The 23,472-nt window shown below is 41.7% G+C and overlaps 1 protein-coding gene across 18 annotated transcripts in view; it reads right to left on the bottom strand.

Moving 5' to 3' along the window:
• Window positions 1-23,472, bottom strand: part of celf5a (cugbp, Elav-like family member 5a) — a 194,749-nt gene that overhangs the window by 35,433 nt on the left and 135,844 nt on the right. For 16 of the 18 annotated variants that reach the window (XM_082525565.1, XM_082525558.1, XM_082525560.1 and 13 more), the window contains one exon: window positions 641-769. In XM_082525565.1, the coding sequence (XP_082381691.1) occupies window positions 641-769 (129 nt within the window). The remainder of the gene's footprint in view (window positions 1-640; window positions 770-23,472) is intronic. The other 2 variants (XM_082525571.1, XM_082525567.1) reach the window with 1 other exon arrangement.

Genomic DNA, 23,472 nt, shown 5'->3' with positions numbered 1-23,472 from the left:
CCTCCTCCAGCGTACTGCAGAGTCAGAATGTTCTTCAAACCCTTTTAGATATAATTCCATAACGATTTCCATAAGCACCGGCTGGGGAATAGGCTTTAGAGACATGAAAAACCACTGGTCTCTTTGCTCTTTGTTGCATGGCTATCTCAGAAAGGGCTTCGGGATATCAACACTTCAGTACCTGCGTAAAGTCCAGCGGTACATTCAAAACAATAGACATCAGCAGGATAATGACTGGGATTTTGTTATGCAGGAAATTCAGGTAAATACTGAAAAAGTGTTTGCAAAGCCAACAGGGTAATTTTTAAATCATTGCTGAATTAGGTGGGATCACAGCAAGATATCACATGTGGTGAGAGAGCTGGGTTTTCCAGGACTAGTAGCAAGACTAAAAGCAAAAACATTGTCCTAATTAGAGTAACGATAAATTTAAATATGGCATCTTTTAGAAACTATTAGACTTTGACAATCCCGTGTCCCAAACAACATAACGTTAAATTTTTGACATCAATTAACCAGTCGGGCTACTTGACCTATATCTGATGGATGTGCTGCACAGATTTGAGACACACACTCGGATGCACTGTCACTTCTTTGTCAGTGACCTAAATAATGCTGTCAGCTGTATCACGGCTCTTACCTTTGCTGTTTCCGTCAGGACCTCTTAGGACCGTGCACTCTTCGATGACTCCGTAAGGCTCGAAGAGGCGGTAGACATCCTCCTCGGTCTGTTGTTTGTTCAGCATCCCAACAAACAACTTCCTGTCTTCTGGAACAAAAACAAGAGTCAAAAGATTACATTACAACTTTGACCTCAATTATGAAACCAATTTAAGAGCATACAATAGTGAATTGTACAGTAGAGTCACCGTTGGTGGAACAGAGACAGCAATTTAAAAAGGAAGTCTCATTTTCCGCAGGAACAAAGACACTTTCGCGGAGCCTCGGTACAGTAAAGTAACTGTCTAGTTTATTTAGTGCAGGTTGGCCTCGAGTCACATTGTATTATCTCTTTTCCCAGACTGATCATTTTAAATCTCCACTATAAGTGGGTTTAGTCCCATGTGGGCACATATACTATAGCAGCAGGGGGTAAGTGAGTGGTCAGGGGCTGGAAAGAAGAAAGGAGGGAAATGGTAGACTAATGAAGAGGTTTCTCACATGCTCACACACGCAGCCACAGAGACCCAAGACAATGAGAGAGTCTTTGGTCCTTTTAAAAGCAGGAAGGGGCTCCAGGCAGCTCTAACCTCCTACACACCACACTGTACTGGCTGAAAGCTCCAGTTCTCTCCCTCTTTCTTTTACTCACTCTTTCTCCTTCCCCTTTATTCATCTATCTCTTTCCTGCGTTCTTATTCTCTCGCTGATTCTACATTTTTCCCCTCATTCTTTTTCAACTGCCCGCCTCCCTCCCTTCCTCCCTTTATCTCTCTCTTACTCTACTAATTGCTGCTGATCCAGTGTTTTTTGTGCAGCCAGAGAAATATTTCAGTGTGCTCTTCAGTGAACAATGGCGTGTCTCTCCAGTGAGCAACGAAGGCTGGGAGACACGCCATGAATAACGCTGACTTTTCAACAGATAGCCCGTACGCCACCGAGTCCTGTTAAATGCTTTGGGATCTGATCTTTACCTTGACCTGACACGCTGTGTTTACTGATGTACTCTGGCCTTCCATGATTAATGCCACAGTGCAGCATGTCTCAGTTGGCAGCAGAAGCTCTAAAAATCTTCCTTTTATACAGATTGTTTCTCCAACACTGACCTGTGCCATCACAGGAGACTGAGCGAGAGGCAGGACAGCAGCAAAAAAAAAATCGCCGCCAGGGGTATTGCCCGGTGTCGGGGTGACCTGCGACGGCTATCGATTGTGTCGTGCCGTTGCTGCTCTCTGACCCTGAGCCAAGCTGATACCCACATTCCTGCAGCGAGCACGGCAGAGAGTGTGTATGGACATGGCGCCCAGCTTCGGTTTCAGCGCTCAGCAACCCCAATGATGCACCTTTAAAATAATCACCCGTGTCAGAGCGTTGTCTAGGGAGGGGCATCCCTGGTGCCGGCTCCTTATTGCAAGTGGCAGGATCAGAGGCTATGTATCAAAATGGAAGTGATGCAATGTGACATCTGTCAGGGTGGATTGGAGAGCATTTATCTGCAAAAAAAGAAAAGCCCTGAACTGGAAAATGAAAGGCCAAGATGGTCCTTCCTTTTGCTGGAGGGAGAATATAAATTCTGAGGTTGGATCAGCAAGATGAGTCAAGAGTGGGGGATGGGGCTGGACTGCACATATTTCCCTGAATGCCGTCAGACCAAATCTTACATACGGTCCTGTGACAGAGAGGAGGCCATCTGAGCTCCTACTGTACCTACTTGGGCTCTAGGTAGTAGCTTATGCGGGTCTGAAAAGTACCAGTGCAGAACCTTTAACAGTTCTGTGCCTTTCATTCTTTACTGTATCACAATATCAGTTCACAGTGAATTACACAAAAGCCTCACAGTGTTATTGTCTTTTAAAATTGTGTTTATTCTAATTTATTTTTGCATTATGTGTGACAGAGGTATGGAGACATGTGGAGATGGTGACTGCAGAGTATCTGCTTCTTTTGTATTTAGCAGAAGTTCCTAATCTGCAGCTGCGAGAGAGAAAGAGATGGAGTACATGTTGTGGAACATAAATGTGCTTTGAAAACAAGCTAACAATGCATGAAAACAGATCATCTAGTAGATCTGTTCCACTGTCTAGGATTCTGCTCTGGCTGCTCTCAACTAAAACGCTCCCTTGGGAATTCAGGTCTTGTGTTCATTGCCAATAGAAACATTATCTCATTTATCTACAACGCTGCAGCACAGGCGGTGTGCAAACAGACACAAACAGAGTGAAAACACCTACAGTCATTTACAGATATCTGACAGGGGAGGAAAAAAAACGAACAAATGAGGGACAAAGGGAGGGAGAAAAAAATTAGACGCAGAAACAAGGATACCCTTGCATCCCCTGATACAACGGATTAGAGATAACAGCTCTCCCCCCATGACCACACGCACAGTATACACATGAGTGCATGCCCCACTGTTAACTATCTTGTAACTACAGAGTATTGACATTTTCTCGGTGATCACCTTAACCCGCCTGAGTGCTGCCGACTGCTATTGCTGCTAACTTCCATCCGCTAACTGCAGCTACAAAACTCTCACAGCACCCAAGGCTGCTGCTAATTGCAAAGCCGCTGCTAGCTGCAAGTGTAGTTAATACTAATCTCTTGTTTAATCACTGCTGTGTTACAAGCTGCAGCACATATTACAAATAATCTGCATTTTCACTGCAGTGCAAAGCTATATACATATGTCTGTTTGTGTGAATGATACTGATTTAAACAGAGGGGGGAAAGGTTGTCTTTTCCTTTGGTTTCGTCAATACCTTGTTTCATTACATTTCTGAATCTGGATCTTTTAAAGAATCTGGACACAGTGATATAAATTGGCAGAGCCTCTGTTACTTCTTCCCTTTACTGTTTGTTTTTTTTGTATGCTCTTCTTTCATAAATCCCGAACTAATACGATGAAATACTCAATTTTTCCCTTTCTCCATTTCTTCTAGAGAGTATCTTTCTTTCATATTTAGTGTAAAAAAAGCTTGTGACAGAAACAGCGATCTACCAATTCATGGCTAAAGATGAGATTCAGAAGAGTGCCATGCTTATGCATGCTTTTATAAGTCTAATAAAAGGAATGTGTATTTATGCTTCTGCCTTTGTGCATACATAAAATAGTAGCCGTTTTTGCGCAGACCTTTATGCATCTGGTCCAGTACTTCCTGGACCATGTTCAGTTGATTTCAGTTGTCACAGTAATTCAGGAGCACCTCTCTGTGTATCCTTTATCAGAAAGAAACTAAATTCAATTTGTGATTCACTGACAGCTTTTAATAGCTTTCTCAGGTAATGCTACTTGTAAGTGGACTGTATCTGACTGAGTACTGTTTTAACTGAATATTAGGTCACATACACCCGTAAAACAATGCAAAAGGCTAAAATTGCTAGCAACTAGCATTCCTCTTTCACTACCTTTAAAAACACATGCCTTAGCAATAGCTGTTCGAGGCTAGCAAATTGCTCCAACTGTGCAGTTTAACACAGAAAAACTGAGGAAAATAGTTGAATTGTGGTCTCCTTACATCATGATGCAACCTAGTCACGTTGAATATCATATTAAATTAGAGAGACTCTGCGGGTTCTGTAGTTATTAAGAAGAAATATCATCACCTAATGAATTCAGGGGTCCAATAACCACCAGCAAGTTCGCTGTGAAAACTGTACTGCATGTTGGCATTAAGATGCATTTACAGCTCACTGTAGCAGAGTACTGTATTCAACTTCAGTGACACACCACTGATGTCCTGATATTCACCTCCCCATCATGTTTAATTTACTCTGAGTTACTAAACAGATGCTTGTTTGGAATAAATGCATTGGAAATTAAACTCCAGAATAATGAATTGGCAGTGTGCTGTCTCGTTATAAATATTGATTTCCTATAAGATTTATAGGTCCATTTGAAGCTGCTCTAATCAATATAAACTTTTCAGACTAAGCATGTTGGCCCTGCGTGAACTCTTAGAGTTAACAGCACTAAAGCAAATTAAATCAGTAATATTTCATATCTCAATTTTTCATGCTGTTGCCTAACCATTAAACTACGTGCATGACAAACAATAGCGCAGTAATCCCTTTCTCATGCGTGTGTTCTCAAGCTCAAAAGCACAATACTTTCTTCTCTTTGTTTCCACTGGAAGTTTAAAAAAAATCTCCTCTTCACAATAAACAAAAATACACCACATCTCCAGCACAGTCTAATATACTGTAGACTTATTGCGCTGCGTTTGATGATTACGCTACATTACTATGCAAGAATTTGACAGTGGATTGAGACTTTGTGAATAGCAATGGGGCACATTGGGAGTTTTTGGAGCAACAAGATGAAAAGAAAAAGAGAGAGAAGCCGGGGAAGAAGAGACGCAGAGAGAGGGAGAGAGTAAATGTGTGGGAGAGTGGGAGTGATGAGCCCATACTGTAAGTTGCTGTGCATACAGTCCTGTAGTCCTTGATAAGCCAGGATGGATGAAAGAGGCAAACCATTGGAGTGGGTAAATCATTGTCAGCGGTGGGTAGGATGAAGGAAGCAAAGGGACGTGAGACAGGAAGGGAATGGGATGGAAATGGGAGTGAAGGGAGGAGGGAAAGCATACCAACAGCTTTAGGCGCTCCCTTGTTTTCAAATTTCCCTTTTCTAACTGTCTCTTTCTCAATTATTTGCAGCGGAAAGGCAGTATTATGGAAGGAGTGAGAGATATTGTGACAGAGGGAGAGCGTGCGCTATAGAGAAAAAGTACTTGTCGTAAGGATGGGGAGGTTGCTATGACAACTACTTATACAGCGGGCTGTCAGTCATGTTTCATTGGAGTTTGGAGAGGAGGAGATGAATGAAAGGAGCAGAGGAGTTGGGGAAGGAGGGGTTGGAAAAGGGTCATTTCTCCATCTGTCTGCTGAGCCCGAGTGTAAATTTGACTGTCAGGCTTGCAGATAAGGACAAATTATGAACAATATTAGCAGGCTGATAAAAGGGAACAATAATGAATGGATAAATATATTAAAACCAAATGAGATAGCATCCAGGCAGAAACAGGGGCCCTGAGAAGCCATCCAGGTTTTCTCATTTGAAGGGGAAGATAAGAGCCAGGGAGAGGCTATGAAGGGGAAGGATCTACCATATTAGAGTTAGCTACTGTAGCATACTTCCTTGTCAGAAGAAAGAAAGAACCAAAAATCACCCTGTAGCAGGAATACCAAACACTCTCCCTCCTTCACAAGCCTATTATACTTCTCCAGTGAGCAGGATGCCACACAATAACAGTGTCAGCATGTGTTCAAGCATAAAAAACACAGACTGAATGGAATGAAATTAATTAACCCTAAGAGATCACAGTTCTTAGCCAGTGGAATTGAATCCAATTTATTACATATAGGGCTCTAACTAGGGTTGTGTTTGCATTAATGAGATGCGTGCATGGATGTGTGCAAATACAGCACGTGTGCACTCTTGTGTATAGGTGTGCTGAGGGCATCCCTCCTACCCTGGGTATAGCAAGGACCACGGATAAGAATGGAGACCAATAAGGCAGCGAGCCTGAGGTTTGGCTCGGCCTCGAGATGAGAAAACCCTGCCAAATTAACGTCTGAATAATGAGTCTTTTATGTGCTGCATTAATGCCACAGAGAGGATGGACACATTTTGTCATAATGTTGGAGCCACATCACACACAACCCAGTTAGCAGGTTCCACCAGCACACCTTTAACTAAGGAAGAAATATGGGTTGATGGAATAGTTTGTTTACCAATTTCTAAACTAAATTAGCACTCCTGTGTGTGTGTGCAGCTGTCTTTTGAAGTTTGCATGCTAACCCACTGAGTTGACAGCACAAACCGTAAGGCCTACCATGCGCCCGCCCTAATGAGGTAGCTTATTAGCGCTGTTTCCCTTACGACTTCAGATGTTGCTTGGAAACAGCACAGCAAAGAAAACAATAGTGTAGATCCAACCAAAAAGCCATCAAACCTGGAGCTCGCTGATGTGCAAATTCAACACATTGTTGAACCTCATATGACTGAATGAAGAATGAAAACTAGATTTACTGACTGAATTTAATTGTTTATGAATGCTAAACACACTGTATTTTATTTTGATGCTCTACAGTCTACAGCACCGTCAACCATACATTAGGTCTACAATTCATTTTTGACACGTTAGCTTTAACAGGCGCTACAGACCTGCTTCTCTAACTCTTGCAGCGCCTGTGGTGACAATGGCTTGACTTCATGTCATAGTGTCATCATGTTGGTGTCGCGGCTTGTCATCGGCAGCCGCAGCCCGTAAAACCCATCAGTAAAAATGCCATACAGCGGTGCACACAAGGCCTTGATAATAATTCTTCAGAAACAGTGCATCCCTCAGTAAGCACCCCTCTGGGACAGATTCCGCTTCACCGCTTTAACATACATATAGGTATACGCTGCAAACATGCGGGAAGCAACACACAAAGTATGCAATTATCTAAACACACAGACACACGCACGCACAGAACAGCAACTACATCAACAGGCACACTAAAAGAAACATTTACTATGCATGGTCCATGTATCGTATACACCGAGAGCCAAAAACACTGTACAAACAAACATGATCGCAATGAGTAGGAGGCTGCGGTTGGTAAGTGTTGCATCACAAGCCCTATAGCGTTTTAATCGGGCCAAAGAGCTTAAGATCAAACGGTAACGTGTTACCAAACAGCAGCCTCATAAGAAAAGACAGCTTCTATATGCCACAAACATGTCCCCCACACACCAACCGAGTCTTCTCCATTTCTGAGGGGATTTGGAAACTAGTGATCATGAATTCTTTCTGGGCGCTGGCAGAAATAATGATGGATAGCATATATGACACCTAAAAGACTCACCTGTGCATCTACACACGCTCACACATGTTTGTATATAAATGCGCATATAAACACATAAAATGCACATACAGCAAAGATTGTACGCATTAATGCGATCTAATGGCTGCTTTGTTCGGTGCTGCTGGCTGGGGGATCCCAGCAGCATCTTGGCCCCCACTGGAAGCCTTGAACATATAATTACAGGCCCCTGAATTGGTTCTCCCTCCTCTAAACGTTCCATCTAAGACCTCTGAGGTGTGTAAGTGTGAATCTTGGCGTGCACGGTTGTTTTGTGCGCTCTTGCTTTCGGTACAGTTACAGTCAGCTCATCGCCCAGTTGACAGCTTACACTCCCACCTCAGAGGAGAGCAGCTGAAAGGAGAAGAATAGAAGCAGAAATTGCTTAAAATATTTTATCGCCGCCATATACGTCTCAGCAAATTTACACTCAATATGATAACAAATGTGAAATATTACTCACAGCTTTGTGTCGACTTCAGTGCATTAAGGCGCTGGTCATAAATCCTGAAACTGCTGTGCAACTTGCCTACGTAGCTACTGTATATAAACATTTACAATATGGCTCTGCTATTTATATTCTCTCCCTTCATAATGCCATCTGAAGGGCATTTTGGCATCCGTTATATTATGGATTTTTTTCTCCCACATTTTCCTCTATCCCATTTATTGCCATTCTTCTTTCCCGTCCAGATTGTATTTCTATACAGTAGAAGGCCTTTTACCTTTGGCAGTATTCAACACAGCGCTAGCCTGTTTCTTAATTATTTTCTCATCGCTCCACTGACACTGATTCATGAGGGTAACGGTGGACACACCCCCATGGCCAGCCCCCTCGCCCAGCCTCCTCCCCACCACCCCTTCACATAGTTTTTCTCTCTTTCCTACCTCTTCCTTACAGTAGAGTTGTTCTCAGCTTACAGATTCAATCACCTCCCGGACGTTATTTTTCTTTCTCTCTGGTCCCATTTTTGGCCCCTTCTGCCTCAGCATCTCCATGTCTTTTCCTTCTCTCACATTACCCTGTGATTATCTTGGCTGGCTAATGAGTTACCTTCATGGCAACTCATTAGCCAGCCAAGATAATGCTTATTTTCAATTAATTCACTTTGTCTTATATGGAGAGGAAATAATGGACTTCATAAAGAGATGACTAAGGACTTCACCATACATTGAATCAAACCAAGCTCCACAATCCCCCCTACGATGTGTCATATCAGTATCCTCTGACTTCTTGACCTCTCACCCCAAACAGCCTGGTTCTGCCGGAGGGTTTGTTCCTGTTAAAAGGGAGTTTTTCCTTCCCACTGTCGCCAAAGTGCTTGCTCATAAGGGTTATATGAATGTAGGGTTTTTTTCTGTATGTTTTACTGAAGGGTCTATCATTAGGAAAACCATCATTAGAAAAAGGACAATAGGAATTTTCGCGGTAACGCAAAGCCGAACTAATATCTTAGAGAGCAACACAGTAAAGCAAGTAAAAGTGAATAGAAATGATGGGAAAATGGGCGCATGAGTTTGCCAGAGAGAGAGAAATGAACCAAAGGAAGCTTAGGAGGAGAGAGCGAGGGGCCATGCCTAACTCCAGCTCAAGAGAGAGTGAGGACGTACCAGAATATGGGCTATCTCTCTGAAGCTTTGTCTGCAAGAGCAACTGAGCTGGCAGATGACTCTGCTGCACATGGACAAAAGAGGCTTACAGGCCACCCTGCATGTCAGCTTTCCCCAGCCAGAAGTGTGAGAGCTGTAGGGGAATATAAGGTGCACTCATGCACTCACCTGACTAGACCTACAGAGACCTCGGTGAAAGTGGATTCAGATTTTCTCTATGACTATACAGAATGACATCAGCCAGCAACTTTGGTTTCCATAAATTGTAGTCTGGGGCAGAGCGTTTCTTTACTCGAAAAAAAAAAAAAAACTGCAGTGTTAACAGTTATAAGATGGGGGGGAAATGATGTATGAGGCGAGGGTGCAAATACATAAGTAAATGCATAAGCTCTAAAGCACGTTACTGGCATATTTTTTATACTTTACTGTTTCTATATTATTAGCTGGAGCAGATTTTTTCAGGAGGCAAGATGCTAAACTTGGAGGTGCTTTTTTTTCTCGTGTGTTTTTTGTATGCACAGCCTCTGTACTGCTGATATGACTGCAGGGGGAGGACCTAACACTGTCAGTCACATTGACAGCTAAGCTGCCTTATCTGCTCTCTGCTGGTGCACTTTTAATTGGCTAGAAGGTCAATCTGCACCTTTTAGAGGATGTAATTGCACCAAAAGCATTTCATAATCCAGGACAGCCGTACTGTTTTTTGGGCCTAAGGCGAGCATGTGCACGAGGCTTTCATATTCTTGTGATATTTTTTTTTATCCCTACTTGTAAGAATAATAATTTTGGGGAGTTCTGCACCACTGTACTAATGAACTCCTGCAAAGGTTTTTATAGCAGAGCATTTATAGCAGAGAAATGTGTGTGATGACTGAAGGTATCTGCACGATTATTACTGTAGATACAGCACGAAGCTTACGTTGGAGGCTCCTGACACAAAAATTTGACGTGAGCTGCTTGCTGTTGAAAAAAAGAAAAAAAAGAAAAAGCTGTGCTGGTTTGTGTTTTATCAACATGACAAAAATTGTTACAGGTTTGTAAGGAGCAGAACTATAAGAAAGGAAAGATGCATCGCCATCTTCATCAAAGCTAATGCTAGTGGATGAAGCAACATCATACACCAGCCGAGCAGGTAGTTCTTTGCAGCATATTTGTAAGAATATTTCACCGGAGAGAAAAATAATATGCATTTGACAATATAACAATGTACTTGCTTTTCTATTTCACTTGTATTTTCTCTGCCATCCCGGATAAAGGCATTTCAATTTTCTCAAAAAAAAAGCAGCCGTACATGCTAAAAACACACTATTGTTGCAGGTGAGAGGCTGAGTGACATTACAAATCTTAGAACGTTGAGGCATGTTCCTTTTTTGGGGGGGCTGGTATGGAGGATGGGTCGATTGATATCAGAACTGAGAAAGATGAGTGTGGATATGCACATGTTTGAAAGCACACACTGAGACTTGTGCATGTGTGTAAATTTGTGTTTCTTCAGCTTGCACACTCATTGGAATGGGCAGCTCTCTTTGTCTACCTCCCTAATTTCCCTGACAGCCCATTTGTTTTCATTTCGAAGATATTTTGCTTCATATATAATGAAATAAACATCTATATGTTGTGCAAATCATCAAGAGGAAAGCTGGCATTCCTCATCCGATGTCAGATACATGTTGGCATTGCTATTATACTTCATCCATCAGTTTTATTGGATTTGTTTATTGTCACAGCAAATCATCTAGTGTCCTGTATTAAAGGAAATTGCAAAGCCTACACCCTGTCTAAGAAACCAGTGAACTGTAAGACTACCATACTTTCCGATTTAGCGTGCAGAATGTGTATCTTGGAATAGGATTTTTTTGAGGTAGTGAAAAAAATTTGAACCCGTCAAGCTAGCACGTTACAGCAATGGAAAAGGATTGTCTTTTCTTTTTCATCAGCTTAGACCAAACTATCAGGCAGATGGCCTTTTCCTCTACCCCTCTCTCTTCTTTGCTTCCTCTCTCTCTTACTGACAAACCTTACAGTAAGCATTTTAATTCCCCCTGACCTTTACTGATCTCACCCAGGCAGTTTTGTCCATTGCTTAGGGCCAAAACAAAATGAAATTTGAATTTCCGCTCAGAATAATTTAAGAAGATCCTTTCTATACAGGGAGTCTCAACTATTTTGTAGTTTGGGTGCTGCCAACTTACTAAATAGACTTTCCGTAAGAGCTCTCTCTCTCCCTCTATTTTTCTTTTGCCTGTGGGACTGGGGGATCACATATAGTGTGATTTGAGCGTGTGAGAATGGGAAAGACGGGGGAGACTGAGTGAGCACAACATCCCCAACCAAGTCCTCTGTTTCGCATGTATGTGTGCACAAGCACATAGCATACACACAAACACAGACGTGCTCCAACTCCAGCACACTGAGCACCAGAGGGCTTTGTGTGCAAGGCTGAGAAATGCCATGTCAGCACGTACCACATGGAAGTTTAGAGGGGAGGGAAAAGCTAAATAGTATAAAAAAAAAAAGGGAGTGTGTGATGAAAAATGCATGGAGGGGAAAGGGGGACAGAGGCTCCCTGTACACAGCTGTCTACTAGGAAGCTCCTAAGGATCTTTACACTCTTTATCCAGTTGCCTCTACTGACAGTGCCCGCTTCCCTGACTGACCACACACCTCTAAAAGTGAAACTACATAAACTTATGCATCCTCAAACATGAAATATTTGTAGATATTGCAGCTGTAACACCAGTGGTTTACACTTAATTCTGCAAAACAGTGAAGAACCGCAGTTAGTAGCTGAAAAACTATTTTAACTTTATTTCCATCCATAAATGCAAATGCACAGAGCTTTATCCGTGTAGCACAAAATACTAAACCAAGGTGACTTTTTCTAAAAGCGTGCTCATGTGCAAAATTAGTTTGGAAGGAAAATAAAACATATATTAATTATATACAAACAACTGATTTAGAATGTAATAAGATGCCTTTCTCCTGCTAAAAAAGGTTGCTTCAAAGCACAGCACAGCATAAAATAGATGCTCAAATACTCCTCCAACCCACTTTCAGTTTAGTTGATTGCAAACCTTGTAAGCTGTCATGCCGCAGTCTGGTGCTGGTTATAATCAAAGAAGTACTGTTCGGCTCTATTCTTCTCTATTCTCCCAGACAACCTTCACAAGTCTCCTTAATCACACTGTAGAGGTGACGTAAGGATAGAGAAACACTGGTAATTAGACACCTGCAGAACAACTCAATTAATCTGAAATCAACCATCTTGTCCAACTGTGCTAACATAAGAAAAAGGTGATTTGTCAACATATGTATTTATGCTATGGATATTCATTTTCCACTACGGGTATTTTGGTTAACTATCTTTTCCCACGGTGTTCGTTTTTACTGCATAACTGCACGACAACGTTAATCTGCAAAAGGCGCCCATGTTGACAAACCCAGTTATAGAGCTTTAGGGGGGAAAGGTTAAGTATCAACACAGAAACAGAATGTAAATCGGCAAAGCTCTTGTAAGACACACCTCAAATGAGCCTACTAGACCAAACCCTGCTCTTTCAAATTAATTCATCGTAGCTTGGGCATTTATGCACGCTAGTAATTGTGGTTCGTGCTTAAGGTAATGTCGCTGTGCACGTGTTATGTTCTGGGTGTTGTTATGACAGGTCATGCTTGTCAGACGGCACGCAGACATGTTGAGCTCGAATTTGATTTTAATCCTCTCAGTGCTTCATCAGCGCTTTATCAATCACACCACCTGTTCTGGGAGGATTGGGTGTTAGCGAGTCAAAAGAGACGAGGGACGTCTGCATTTCAAATATCAATCACCGCCCAGTTTATTGAAGGATTATCTGAAATTAGTTTAGTTAATTCATCATTTTAAAGGACAGTTGCTTTGCTCCTGATTAGTTATTGTACACACTTGTCAATTACAGATCCCTGGAGAGTCTGTGCTGTGAGGAAAAGAAAGAAAGGAGACAGTCTGGTAGAGGAGTCAGAGAAATAATTAGAGAATAAAATACAGAAGGAACAGACTCGGCCATCACCTCACTGAAATTAAAGATAAATATTTTTGTCTCCCTGCTAATACGTTGATATAGCTGCAGAGTAAATAAAAAAAATGAAGGCACTAAATATTTTTTCTGGTTTGTTTGTGGAGGTGGATGTTGTGTGGCGGATGCGGTTATAGATGTTGTGAATTAGAAGAATCAATGTGTGAGCCTTTGTACAAAGAGGCCAAGTGGAGACCATCGCATTGACCTCTCCGCAGGTTTCTATTCCCATAGTTACTGTTGCTACGATACTGGGCTCAGCTCACCACGATATAAATGGCTAAACAGAGAAACCCTGTCAAAACCCGGTCAGAGACAAACACTGATTGAGGACGTACAGTAACGTATTTAATGCAATTTCAAATGTACAGTTCATTTTTTCCCATTTATCATAAATGATATGACTAAATAACATAGCAAGCAGTTTTTAAAAAATGAATGTGAGGTCAATATTGAAGTGTGAAAAACACTATTTTAGGTTTATTTGACATTGAACAAGTATGCCAACTTCTTCAACCATATATCATGAACACAATAGGTTTTTAAACCAGCGTGTCTGTCCAGAAAACATGTTTTAAAAGCACAAATCATCGGAGAAGGACAAAGAGAAAAATATAAACAAGCTTAAAATGTCCGCGGACAACAAGGACACTGTTCTTTCCAAACTCTGTTTTAAAATGATTTCAACTACCACACCCAAAATAACAATAGCTCAAATCTATTCATGCATTGTTTGCACCTGAACAACACAGGGACGACTGATTTTGCTTTACAGTGGCTGTTTGTCCTGTTTCAGTAACCCACAATATTCATTTCTCCTTTTTCTCTCGTCGATGTTACCATCTCGATGTAAATAACGGTGGGCAAAATATATCTCATCTAATAGCAAAACATTTTGACGACCTGCCTAATATTGTATTCGTCCTCCTCTTAGTGCCAAAACAGCTCTGACCTATCGAGGCATGGGTAACTCGACCTCTGAAGCTGTGCTGTGTAATCTGCACCAATATGTTAGCGACACATCCTTTAAATCCTGTAAGTTGTGAGGTTCCATGTATCGGACTTGTTTGTCCAGCACATCCCACAGATGCTCGACTGGATTGAGATCTGGGAAATTGGGAGGCCGAGTCAACACCTTATTTTTGTGCACCTCAAACCATGACTTTCTGTCTTGATGCTCATGTGCCCGTTGTTGCCGCTTTCGGCGGTGGATAGAGGTCAGTGTGACTGGCACCCTGACTGGTCTGCTGCTATGCAGCCCCATACACAACAAACTGTATTCTGACACCTTTCTGTCCGAATCAGCATTCAATTTTGGGGCAAAACGAGCTACAGTAACTCATCTAACATAACCATGAGGACAAAATGTTCATTTGCTCCCTAATATATCTCACCTGCTAACAGGTGCCACGGTCAGTATTTTTCACCTCACCTGTACATTTCTGCCAGCTCTGTAAGTACCTGTAAATATAGCTACAGGTATCACACATCATTAAAACAAGTCATTTTAATTGGCTGTTGAAAAATCCTGAGCCTCTTGCAGTCAGTAACAGGCACTACTTATACACCTCATAGATATCTCATACTAAACACCTGGGGCACGCTGGGGCTTCCAGACAGAATATTATATAATGATCACTTTTAATAATCAGCAGCTCTCTATAGGAAGTCCAATTTCTTCTTCTAGAGTGTTGATTCATTTTACATGGAGGTTTTTGCATTACTATTTCAATACGTTTTGCAATTCAGCGCCAAAGTGAGAAATGACGTTAAGTGTGTGTCCCCGTCAGTTCAATGCACATGTTTCATGGCGCATATCAAAGGAAGAAAGAAAATGGATCCTAAGGTAAGCTACATGGTTGGTTTCAGTGAGAGCTAGCGGGGAGCAGGGTTTCTATTGCAAACCAGCCCAGTTAGAAGTCAAAGCTCGTGTGAAATTAACAGAACATTGAATATACTGTGTTATGTCAACCCTGTCTGCCTCTTTCTACCTGGACTCCTCCAAACCACTTTCACTCAATTCACTATTGCTCCGGTACCTCGCCCCTTTCCCGAAGGTAAAATATCCCAGGAAGCAATCCAACAAAATTTGACCCAATGTTCTCCTTGTAAAAGCAAAACTAACCCCATGTGCACAGAGGCAGGGCAGAGAAAAGGGGAGAGGGCTTTCATAAATGCAAACCAGTGTGCTCTAAAACCACAGGGGTGAATATAACCTTTTGCATCAGAGGACAGAGTTATTAGCAAAGCCAAAGTCAGAGCAGTCATTTAACTGTCTTCACAGTAACTGCTTCTCCCATTTGTTTCAGTGGTGAATCCTAAAAAAAAAAAAAATACAAAGAAGGTAAGGAAAGTACAAATGCCAGAAAATGAAATAATGGAGTGTTTCTAAAATTTCCAATTCAATTTCCTCATGCTGACCTGCTGGTACAAGAGAAATCAATGCAGCTTGGAGTAAAGCGTTCTGAAGTGAGGGATGGCAACAGTCTCCTTTTTTCTCGTAAAAGCAAAGACCGTCTTTGTTTTGGAAGATCACTCGCTGAAAAAAATAAATCTCTCTAGAGTAAAATACTCGTACTTTGGCTGTCTGCAGGAGCAGGCGCTAACCTATGCGCTCTCTCCAGCTTTCAAGCGTGGCCATTACATCACAGCTTTTGAACTCCTACAATGTAATGTGCTCAGCGTTGTTTCAAATCGAAATAAGAAAAATTAGGCACACAGATGTACATATTTTGTCAGGATGAGCCAAAGAAAATACCATTAACCTCGAGTGTTTCATCAGAAGGCTTCAGCGGCAAAGGGAATTAGCACAAATGTCAATAAAAAAAACAAAAAACAGACAGCAATTTCCTAATACTTCTTGTTACACTCGTGTGAAAAGGGAGCAAAGTGAGAGATATTTACCTTTCCCTCCGCCTAAGGCAAAACCCATCCATCACCCGTGTCGTCAACACAACAATGTGGCCTGCAGGATTGTGCTGTGTACACCCTTTGCAGGCCTAAATTAAATCCTTGATCAGAGGTGTTACCTGGGATTAATTCAGGTGCCTCCTTTGAACACAGGAGGCTTTGACAAGAAATCCGGACCAGAATTACAGCCCTAACTTCACTCTATAGACATCAAAGACGCAGGGATAATAGAGGAACGAGAGGGAGACAAAAGTACTGTCTCCATGGCAGCCGGTGATGGAGACCTCGCCTACTGGGACTGGCTGAACATCACATCTGCTGACTTGAATGAGAGAACAGACCTTCAGAAACACTACTCTCTAGCTCGGAAGTAAGCTTTAAGGCGTGTCAGAAAAAGTAACGACTTTTTGCATTGGCACACAGACTGTATAAAAGAAAACGAATATATAGTTGAAATTTCAAGTCACTGTGGAAGTGCCTTAAACCAGAAATCACTCATCTAGCCAGCAGATGGTTGCTAAAGAAGTGCAGTTTTACAGAAGTCATTCAGAAGATCACCCTATCACCGAAGACGACTGTGGTTAGAATGCTAAAGCCGAGGGTTTAAAATGCAAATTCATGAACCAAAGGGTGACAGTGGTAGCATCCATCATTTATATACAGGCCATACAATGGCAATGCCTTTCGTTCTTTGTTGCATAATTTGTGTTGTGCTTATGCAGTGAAAGTGAATGAGCATGACGCTTGTCTCGCTCACACTTTCTCTCTGTGTTGGACGAATCAAAAGACACTTTATGGTTAAAAATACTGGGCCGCCTACGCATTACGCCTACAGAAGCTGCTCGCCCATGAGCAGCTGGCAGCCTGCAAAGGTGGCATCCTATTACATGCTTGAATTCAATAAGCTCTTTAGAGCGACCCATTCTTTCACAAATATTTGGAAAGGCCAACTGTCATGGTCCTGGGTCATTGACCCAGCGTTTTGTGTTTATTCTGATTTTGTATTAGTTTAGGGTTGAACCTGAAGTTTGGTGTATATTCAGCCCTACCTGTGTCTGTCCTTGGTGCTCTGTTCATGTCCCCGTGTTGTGTTGTAAATCAGTCTGTGTGTTTCCTGCTTTACTTTGAAGGCTCGTGTCCTAGAGTTCCTGTTTTGTTCTGAAAGTCTGTGTCTGTTGTCATTGTGTTCAGCTTGTTCTTCCCTCCTGTGTGTGATTACCTGATTACCTTGTGTGTGTGTGTGTGTGTGTGTGTGTGTGTGTGTGTGTGTGTTCGTTGTCGGCTCGTCTGCGTTCTATGGTGTTCTGTTCCTGTCTCTGCGTCTCTCTGCCCCGCACCCCTTTTGTATGGTCTCAGGTTTATCATTTAGTTCTCCCAGTTTACGTTTCTTCAGTTGTTTTGTCATGCCTCACTGCCTGTTTTTGCCACTCCACCGCTTGTAAATAAACACTCGAATCATCAGTCACTGCCGCATTTTGGGTCCTCCTTTTCCCCCCACACCACACGGCTCACCCCGCCAGCCGTGACACCAACTACATGCCTAGGTGTTGATTTCACACACCTGGGCTAACGGGACTGAAAACACCTGAATTCAAACATCAAGAAGTGTAGCTCAATAATTCGGTCTATATAGGGTACAGCCAATACAACAAAAGAACGACCAGCCTCCTCTTACAGTCCAAATAAATGCATCCCAGGTAAAGTGGGGATTAAATTGACTGCGTGGATATCTCTGCGCAATAGAACCGCACTTTTAAAATCCACTTTAAGTGACGAAATATTAAGGAACTATACTTTATTTATATTTACACTGAGCTGCATATTATACAGAACACACCAAATTAACAGGTGCACCTATGAGTGTAACAGTTTAGTGGCTAAGTGCAGCAACAAGCAGAAACAGTGTATCTAGTCAAAAATAAGAGTATGTTATAAAGAAAAATTAAATCAAATGAATTGGGAATAGTTCATGAAACTCGTTGTACCGGCCACAGATGAAATAAACACATTACACTACACTCTTGTGTCTGAACTCTGACCTGGCCATGTAAATCAATCAAGTTCCAAAGGTCCTTATTTTGCTGCTTATTCTTGTCAAAATATGGAAACACTGAGAGAGAGACCTTTCTTGTATTTGAAAGAAAACAGAGGACACTGACTGACTGGCCAGAATAAAAAGCCACATAACTGTTTAAGCATGAATGTCTGAAAATGTTCTTTTCCTCTTCCTTTTGGAGCAAAGGAAGCTTTCAAGGTCCAGAGATTTTGAAATGTTATTTTTCATCTGCCTTTGCTGAGGCAAAAGAAACCCTGAAAAGCCATGGTTACAGCAGTTTAGTAACCATCCTATTTCAAAATTGAGGTCTTTTCAGATGTTGTGTGCCATTCAGACCTCCTGGGACTCTCTGCAGTGTGCTGCACGAGGCCTACCATGCCTACTGGATAAAATTGTGGAATTTTTTTCTTTTTTCCCCCCAAATACACTATACCATCACATATTTCTTCCTTACCAGTTCACAGTTTCCTTGGAACCATGCAGAGTAGCAATGGAGCTAATGTGTTCTGGTGTAAATGAGTGCTCCATTTGTTCAGCCTTACTCACTTTTGTTTTTGTGCCCTAAACTTGTAATTCAATGCACAATCATTGCATATCTCTTGCATCAATTTGTGTATATTGCCAAAGTCTGTAGTTGTGTATGTTCTGCTGCTCTGGTTGGTAATTTCCGAGCTCCGATTCATGCAATCGGCGTTTGGGCTCTGAGATGCCTTATCTGCTGTGACAAATAACTGTTGAGCAGCAACAACAACAGCAGATTATCATGCAGAACAGAGCCTTTAATGCAGCGGCGATACAAAATGAAAAAGCTGCGAAGAGGCATGATGTTATAAACCACTCACTTAATTTGCTGCAGAACAGTTTCCTTCTATCACATTAGAGCTGTTAAACAGGACCGAGTGCTGCACAGAGATGTTTTGTCCCCACTATATGAAAACTCATCTTCTCATCAGTAGCGCCTCCCAAGACTATTGTCTTCACTCATCAGTAGATGAACAATAAACTTGTTGTGCTCCAGATATCCTTGATAGTTATCTTCAAAAAAATACCACTGGGATTAGGCCTAAGAAGAAGTGTATGAAATATACACCATGGTAATGCAACTATCAGAAAAATAATAATATTTCTTGATTTTTACTTAACCCTATTCCCCACCTCGCTCATCTCCAGCTCCATCAGACAATTTAGGCTTGTCCTTGGCTCAAAGGCAGTACCGCTTGAAGTGCCTTTATATTTGGTGCAGACACACACATCAAAGAGACCAGGAGCTTATTTTCAAGTATTTTGCACCCTGAGGCTAGGAACTACTTCTAAGGCCGCTGTATTCACTGTAAATAGCTTGGTTTTCTGTTCCAGCAAAGCACCATCTACCAGACAGCTGTGGGCATGGGCTTCCGTGCTCTCCTATCAGAGGTAAGATTGAAAAATAACTGTGCATAATAGTTCTGATGATTGCTTTCCTAAGGTGTTGATCGGTAACGCTCACAACAGCTAAAGCAAGTCAGCCAGGGGAAAGGCATCCAGAGTATGTTCTGCCTCTCACCTTTGAAAGATCAAACTTCTAGTTGTGTATTTGATGGTGCGGCCCAGTGATGCACTACAAGTTTCTAAGCATTCCAGGTCTCTTTTATCCAGTGTTAGTCTTGCGAGGACGTAAACACGTTTGACATCATGGGACTGGATATAAAGAGCGTGCAACTCGGGGCAGATTTTATAGGAAGTCTGCGTATTTTAAGCTGTTATTTTGCAGATTGACATTAAACACAAAAAAGTTAGGGGTTTGTGTTCAAGGCATGACAGGTGAAAAGCAAAAATGGGTAATGATAAAATGAGATATGACTTGGCGCATCCTGATGCCAGGTTGAATAAACGGAGGTTAAATTTGATAGGATACGACATGAATTTTACCATCGGATAGTGTCAAACTAACAAATCAAATATAAACGTGGCGTAGCATTTGTCATATAAATGTTTAGCACAGTTGTGGTTGCATTGCTTAGTCAGATTGAGAACAATAAATAAATACAGTTTCATAATCTTATGTAGATTGTATGTATTGTGTCTCTCCTGAGTTAAACTGCACAGAGGTAAATTGGTGAGATTCAGCTCAGGTACTCAGTAGACTGAGGAAAATAAGCCGAAAGAACAGAAAAACAGGCCAAGAATCTTTCAAATAGCATCAATCAACATTAAAGATAATGGTATCGTCTTCACTTGGTAGTAGAAGTGTGCCCTTTAAAGAGAGCTGTTTCAGTTTGCTGTATCTATTGCTTTGTCTAAGAGCACCCCCTTTATAGTGATGCCTTTCTGTTTTTGTAACGACTTCTGTCAGACAGCAATTCTGATGCCTCAGAGTGCTTAACATCATCCAGTCTTCTTCCTGTGATTAGCCCCATGCCTTCAACCTTATATGAAAATTCATTCTAAATGTCCTCTACAACCTATAAAACATCCATACTGACTTGCGGCTGCCAAGCTGCAGGGTGTTGCTAATCAGTTCCCTCTATGGTCCATTTAGCCTCTGTGTCATTAAAGATAATACAAATAAAATAACAGTTAACATGAAGGCACTTTGAATCATTCCCCTAAAAAAAGCAAAATCTGCCTCCTTCACCAACTGTCAACGATTTGCACTGGAAGAAAATTTTATTTTATTTTTTACTTTCCTAGTCTTGCCGTTCGTTTGTGCAGAACAGATTCCAGTTAATTACAAGGCAAATGGTACAAAATGTGCTCTGTGACCATTACAATCCTGTTTGCCACGCTCAGCAAGGATGCATTGCTCATCACACCCACACGAGCGCTGTGCACAGATAAACGAAAACACATAAAGACCCCAGTTAACACACATATGTACACTTCTGTAAAGCATCCATGAGCATGGGTGTCTGTCTTTCCTGATTAGACACATGCATCATTTCAGCTTCACACAGATGCAGGATTTCAACACTTTGCTCTACCCTCTCTTGACTTTGACCAATATTGTGAAATTGTGGTATTCAGCAATGGAACTTTAATGAAAGGTTTTGCAACGAGGAATAGACGCTTGGTTGATCTAATGAGATCCCTAACTGTTTCTGCCATCTGCCAGACCCAAGTCATGACATTAACTATGCAGCCATGCTAAGCTTTAAACCTCTTTTAGATGAAGCAGCCCTCTTTGCTTTATGCAAAATGCTGATGGACAAACAAATGCACACATATCTACTTTCAATAAAACAGTAAGTGCACTGCAGTCATTGTATGCTCACAAAGAAAAACGACCCGCTTGCCTCTGTGCAAAGCAAACTTTCTATCTTATTTCACTTTTGTAGTAGTATTAATGTATCCCACGTATGACGCCTTGCTTTAAGCTATACTCATCTGCAGTATTCAAGGGTGCCATTGTTCCACCTGGTTGGGGAGAGGTCACTGCAAGGGAGGGGAATAAATGCTTAGTGATTGACTAGTCTCTGTTGGAGAAATGAGTTCTCCATTCAGTCCCAGGCTTCCAGAGGTGAAATGTCCTTCACAAAAGCAAACACAATCTGACAGGGCCCTGCAACAGACTCAAAGGCGCAGCATGGCACACGAGTATGAAGGCTCCACGATCCTATCCCTTTCCTGCGACCTGTCTCCAATTTGCACACTCACTTAGGAATCTGAAAACATTAATATGATCATTTGGGGTGTGATGGCATCAGCCACACAGGGGTGAATTAGTCCATTTTTTACTTTATTAGTTTGCTTTGCAGTTTTCTTCATTAATCATTTGGTTAAACAGGTAACTCAAAGAAAGAGAAACATAATTAATATAACAAAACATTTTAGAAAAACCACACAATGTTACTATGTGCGCGTGGTTTGGGCGGTGGCTGTTTTCTGTCTGGGCAAAAGGCGTGGCTGAGGACTCTGGGAACAAAATGCCTGCTCAGCAGGACTAACCATGGGCTTACCAGGAGCAGGGGTGTTTTAGGTTTAGTTAGGTTATTCTGTGCTTAGTTAATATTAGTGTGTGTTTTTGTTTTTCCCCCCTATTGTGTTCAAATGGTTTGGCCAAATCATTATAAAAGCTACCCTCATGTGTCTTTGTAATTAGGTCAGTTTGTGAGTTAAGTTGTGTTTCACTTTGTTTTGTTTAAGTTTCTGGAAAGTCTTTTTTGTAGAGTTATATTTAGTTGACCTCTTTTATGGGCCTGCTAAGTATGTTTTTGAATTTTGTTAATTTCGGACTTTTTGAGGGTTAAAATAAAGAAAACCCTTTTTGAAGATATTTTTTTGCCTGTGTCCTCTTTGCTTTGGCTGCTTGGTCCCTCACAGGGGACTTTTCCATGAGTGTACAGATATGTGTAATGTTAACATCAAGCTTAGATTTGTCTTTGAAATATAAATGGAGCGCATTTATCTAAAGAGACAGACTGATCGTTTATTTTCGGTAGAGCATACAGTATCACGACAGTTCTCACAGGCTACCGCTGTTCCAGGTTGGGCCAGATCTGGAGTCCCTCCTGGAAAGTAAATTAAAACCCGGAGCACCCATCAGAGACTAGTTTTCCCTTCCATGCTTTAATTGCAGTAATTGCTGCTGCATATCACATCTGCAACTAACTGATGGATTTGCCAGTAGACCTGAGAATGGCTCGGCTCAACTGTGAGCTGCCGTTCATGTTCAGAAGGCAGCGGCTTTAACCCTTCTGTGGCTGGCGCTAGTAAGAATTGAAGGCTATTGAATCTTGAAGGCTAGTCCTAACATTTGCCCACAAAGTCTGCTTAATTAGAGAAGAAGATAAGATAAGATAAGATAAGATAACTCTTTATTGTCATTGCACAGTCATACATAGTACAGTAGTACAATGAAATTGGAAAAACTGTCCTACGTCGGCACTACATATAACACAACACGACACGATATGACACATCACAACGTAACAAACAACACAACACAGTATATTAACTTAGTATAAAAAAGAAGAATAAGTGTATGTGTATTGCACACTGTTATTATTGCACATTAATTATTATTGCACCTTGTTATAAATATAAATATTATTGTTATCGTTTTAAACATTGTTACCTCCCCCTAAAAAGTCCAGGGAGGTATCCAGTCAGGTCAGCTATTTACATTGATCAGGGCTATTGCCCTGTTGTAAAAGCTGTCCTTGAGTCTATTTGTTCGGGACCTCAGCAGCCTGAACCTCCTGCCAGACGGCAGCAGCTTAAACACCCGGTGTCCTGGGTGTGTGCAGTCCCGTAGGATGCTGCGTGCCCTCTTGAGACAGCGAGTGCTGTACAGGTCCTTCAGGGAGGGAAGAGGATGTCCAATGATTTTTTGGGCCATGTTGATGACCCTCTGGA

Source organism: Aulonocara stuartgranti (genome assembly GCF_965226115.1).
Source record: "Aulonocara stuartgranti genome assembly, chromosome: 23".
NCBI lineage: Eukaryota > Metazoa > Chordata > Actinopteri > Cichliformes > Cichlidae > Aulonocara > Aulonocara stuartgranti.
This window is presented reverse-complemented; position numbering and strand designations above follow the sequence as displayed.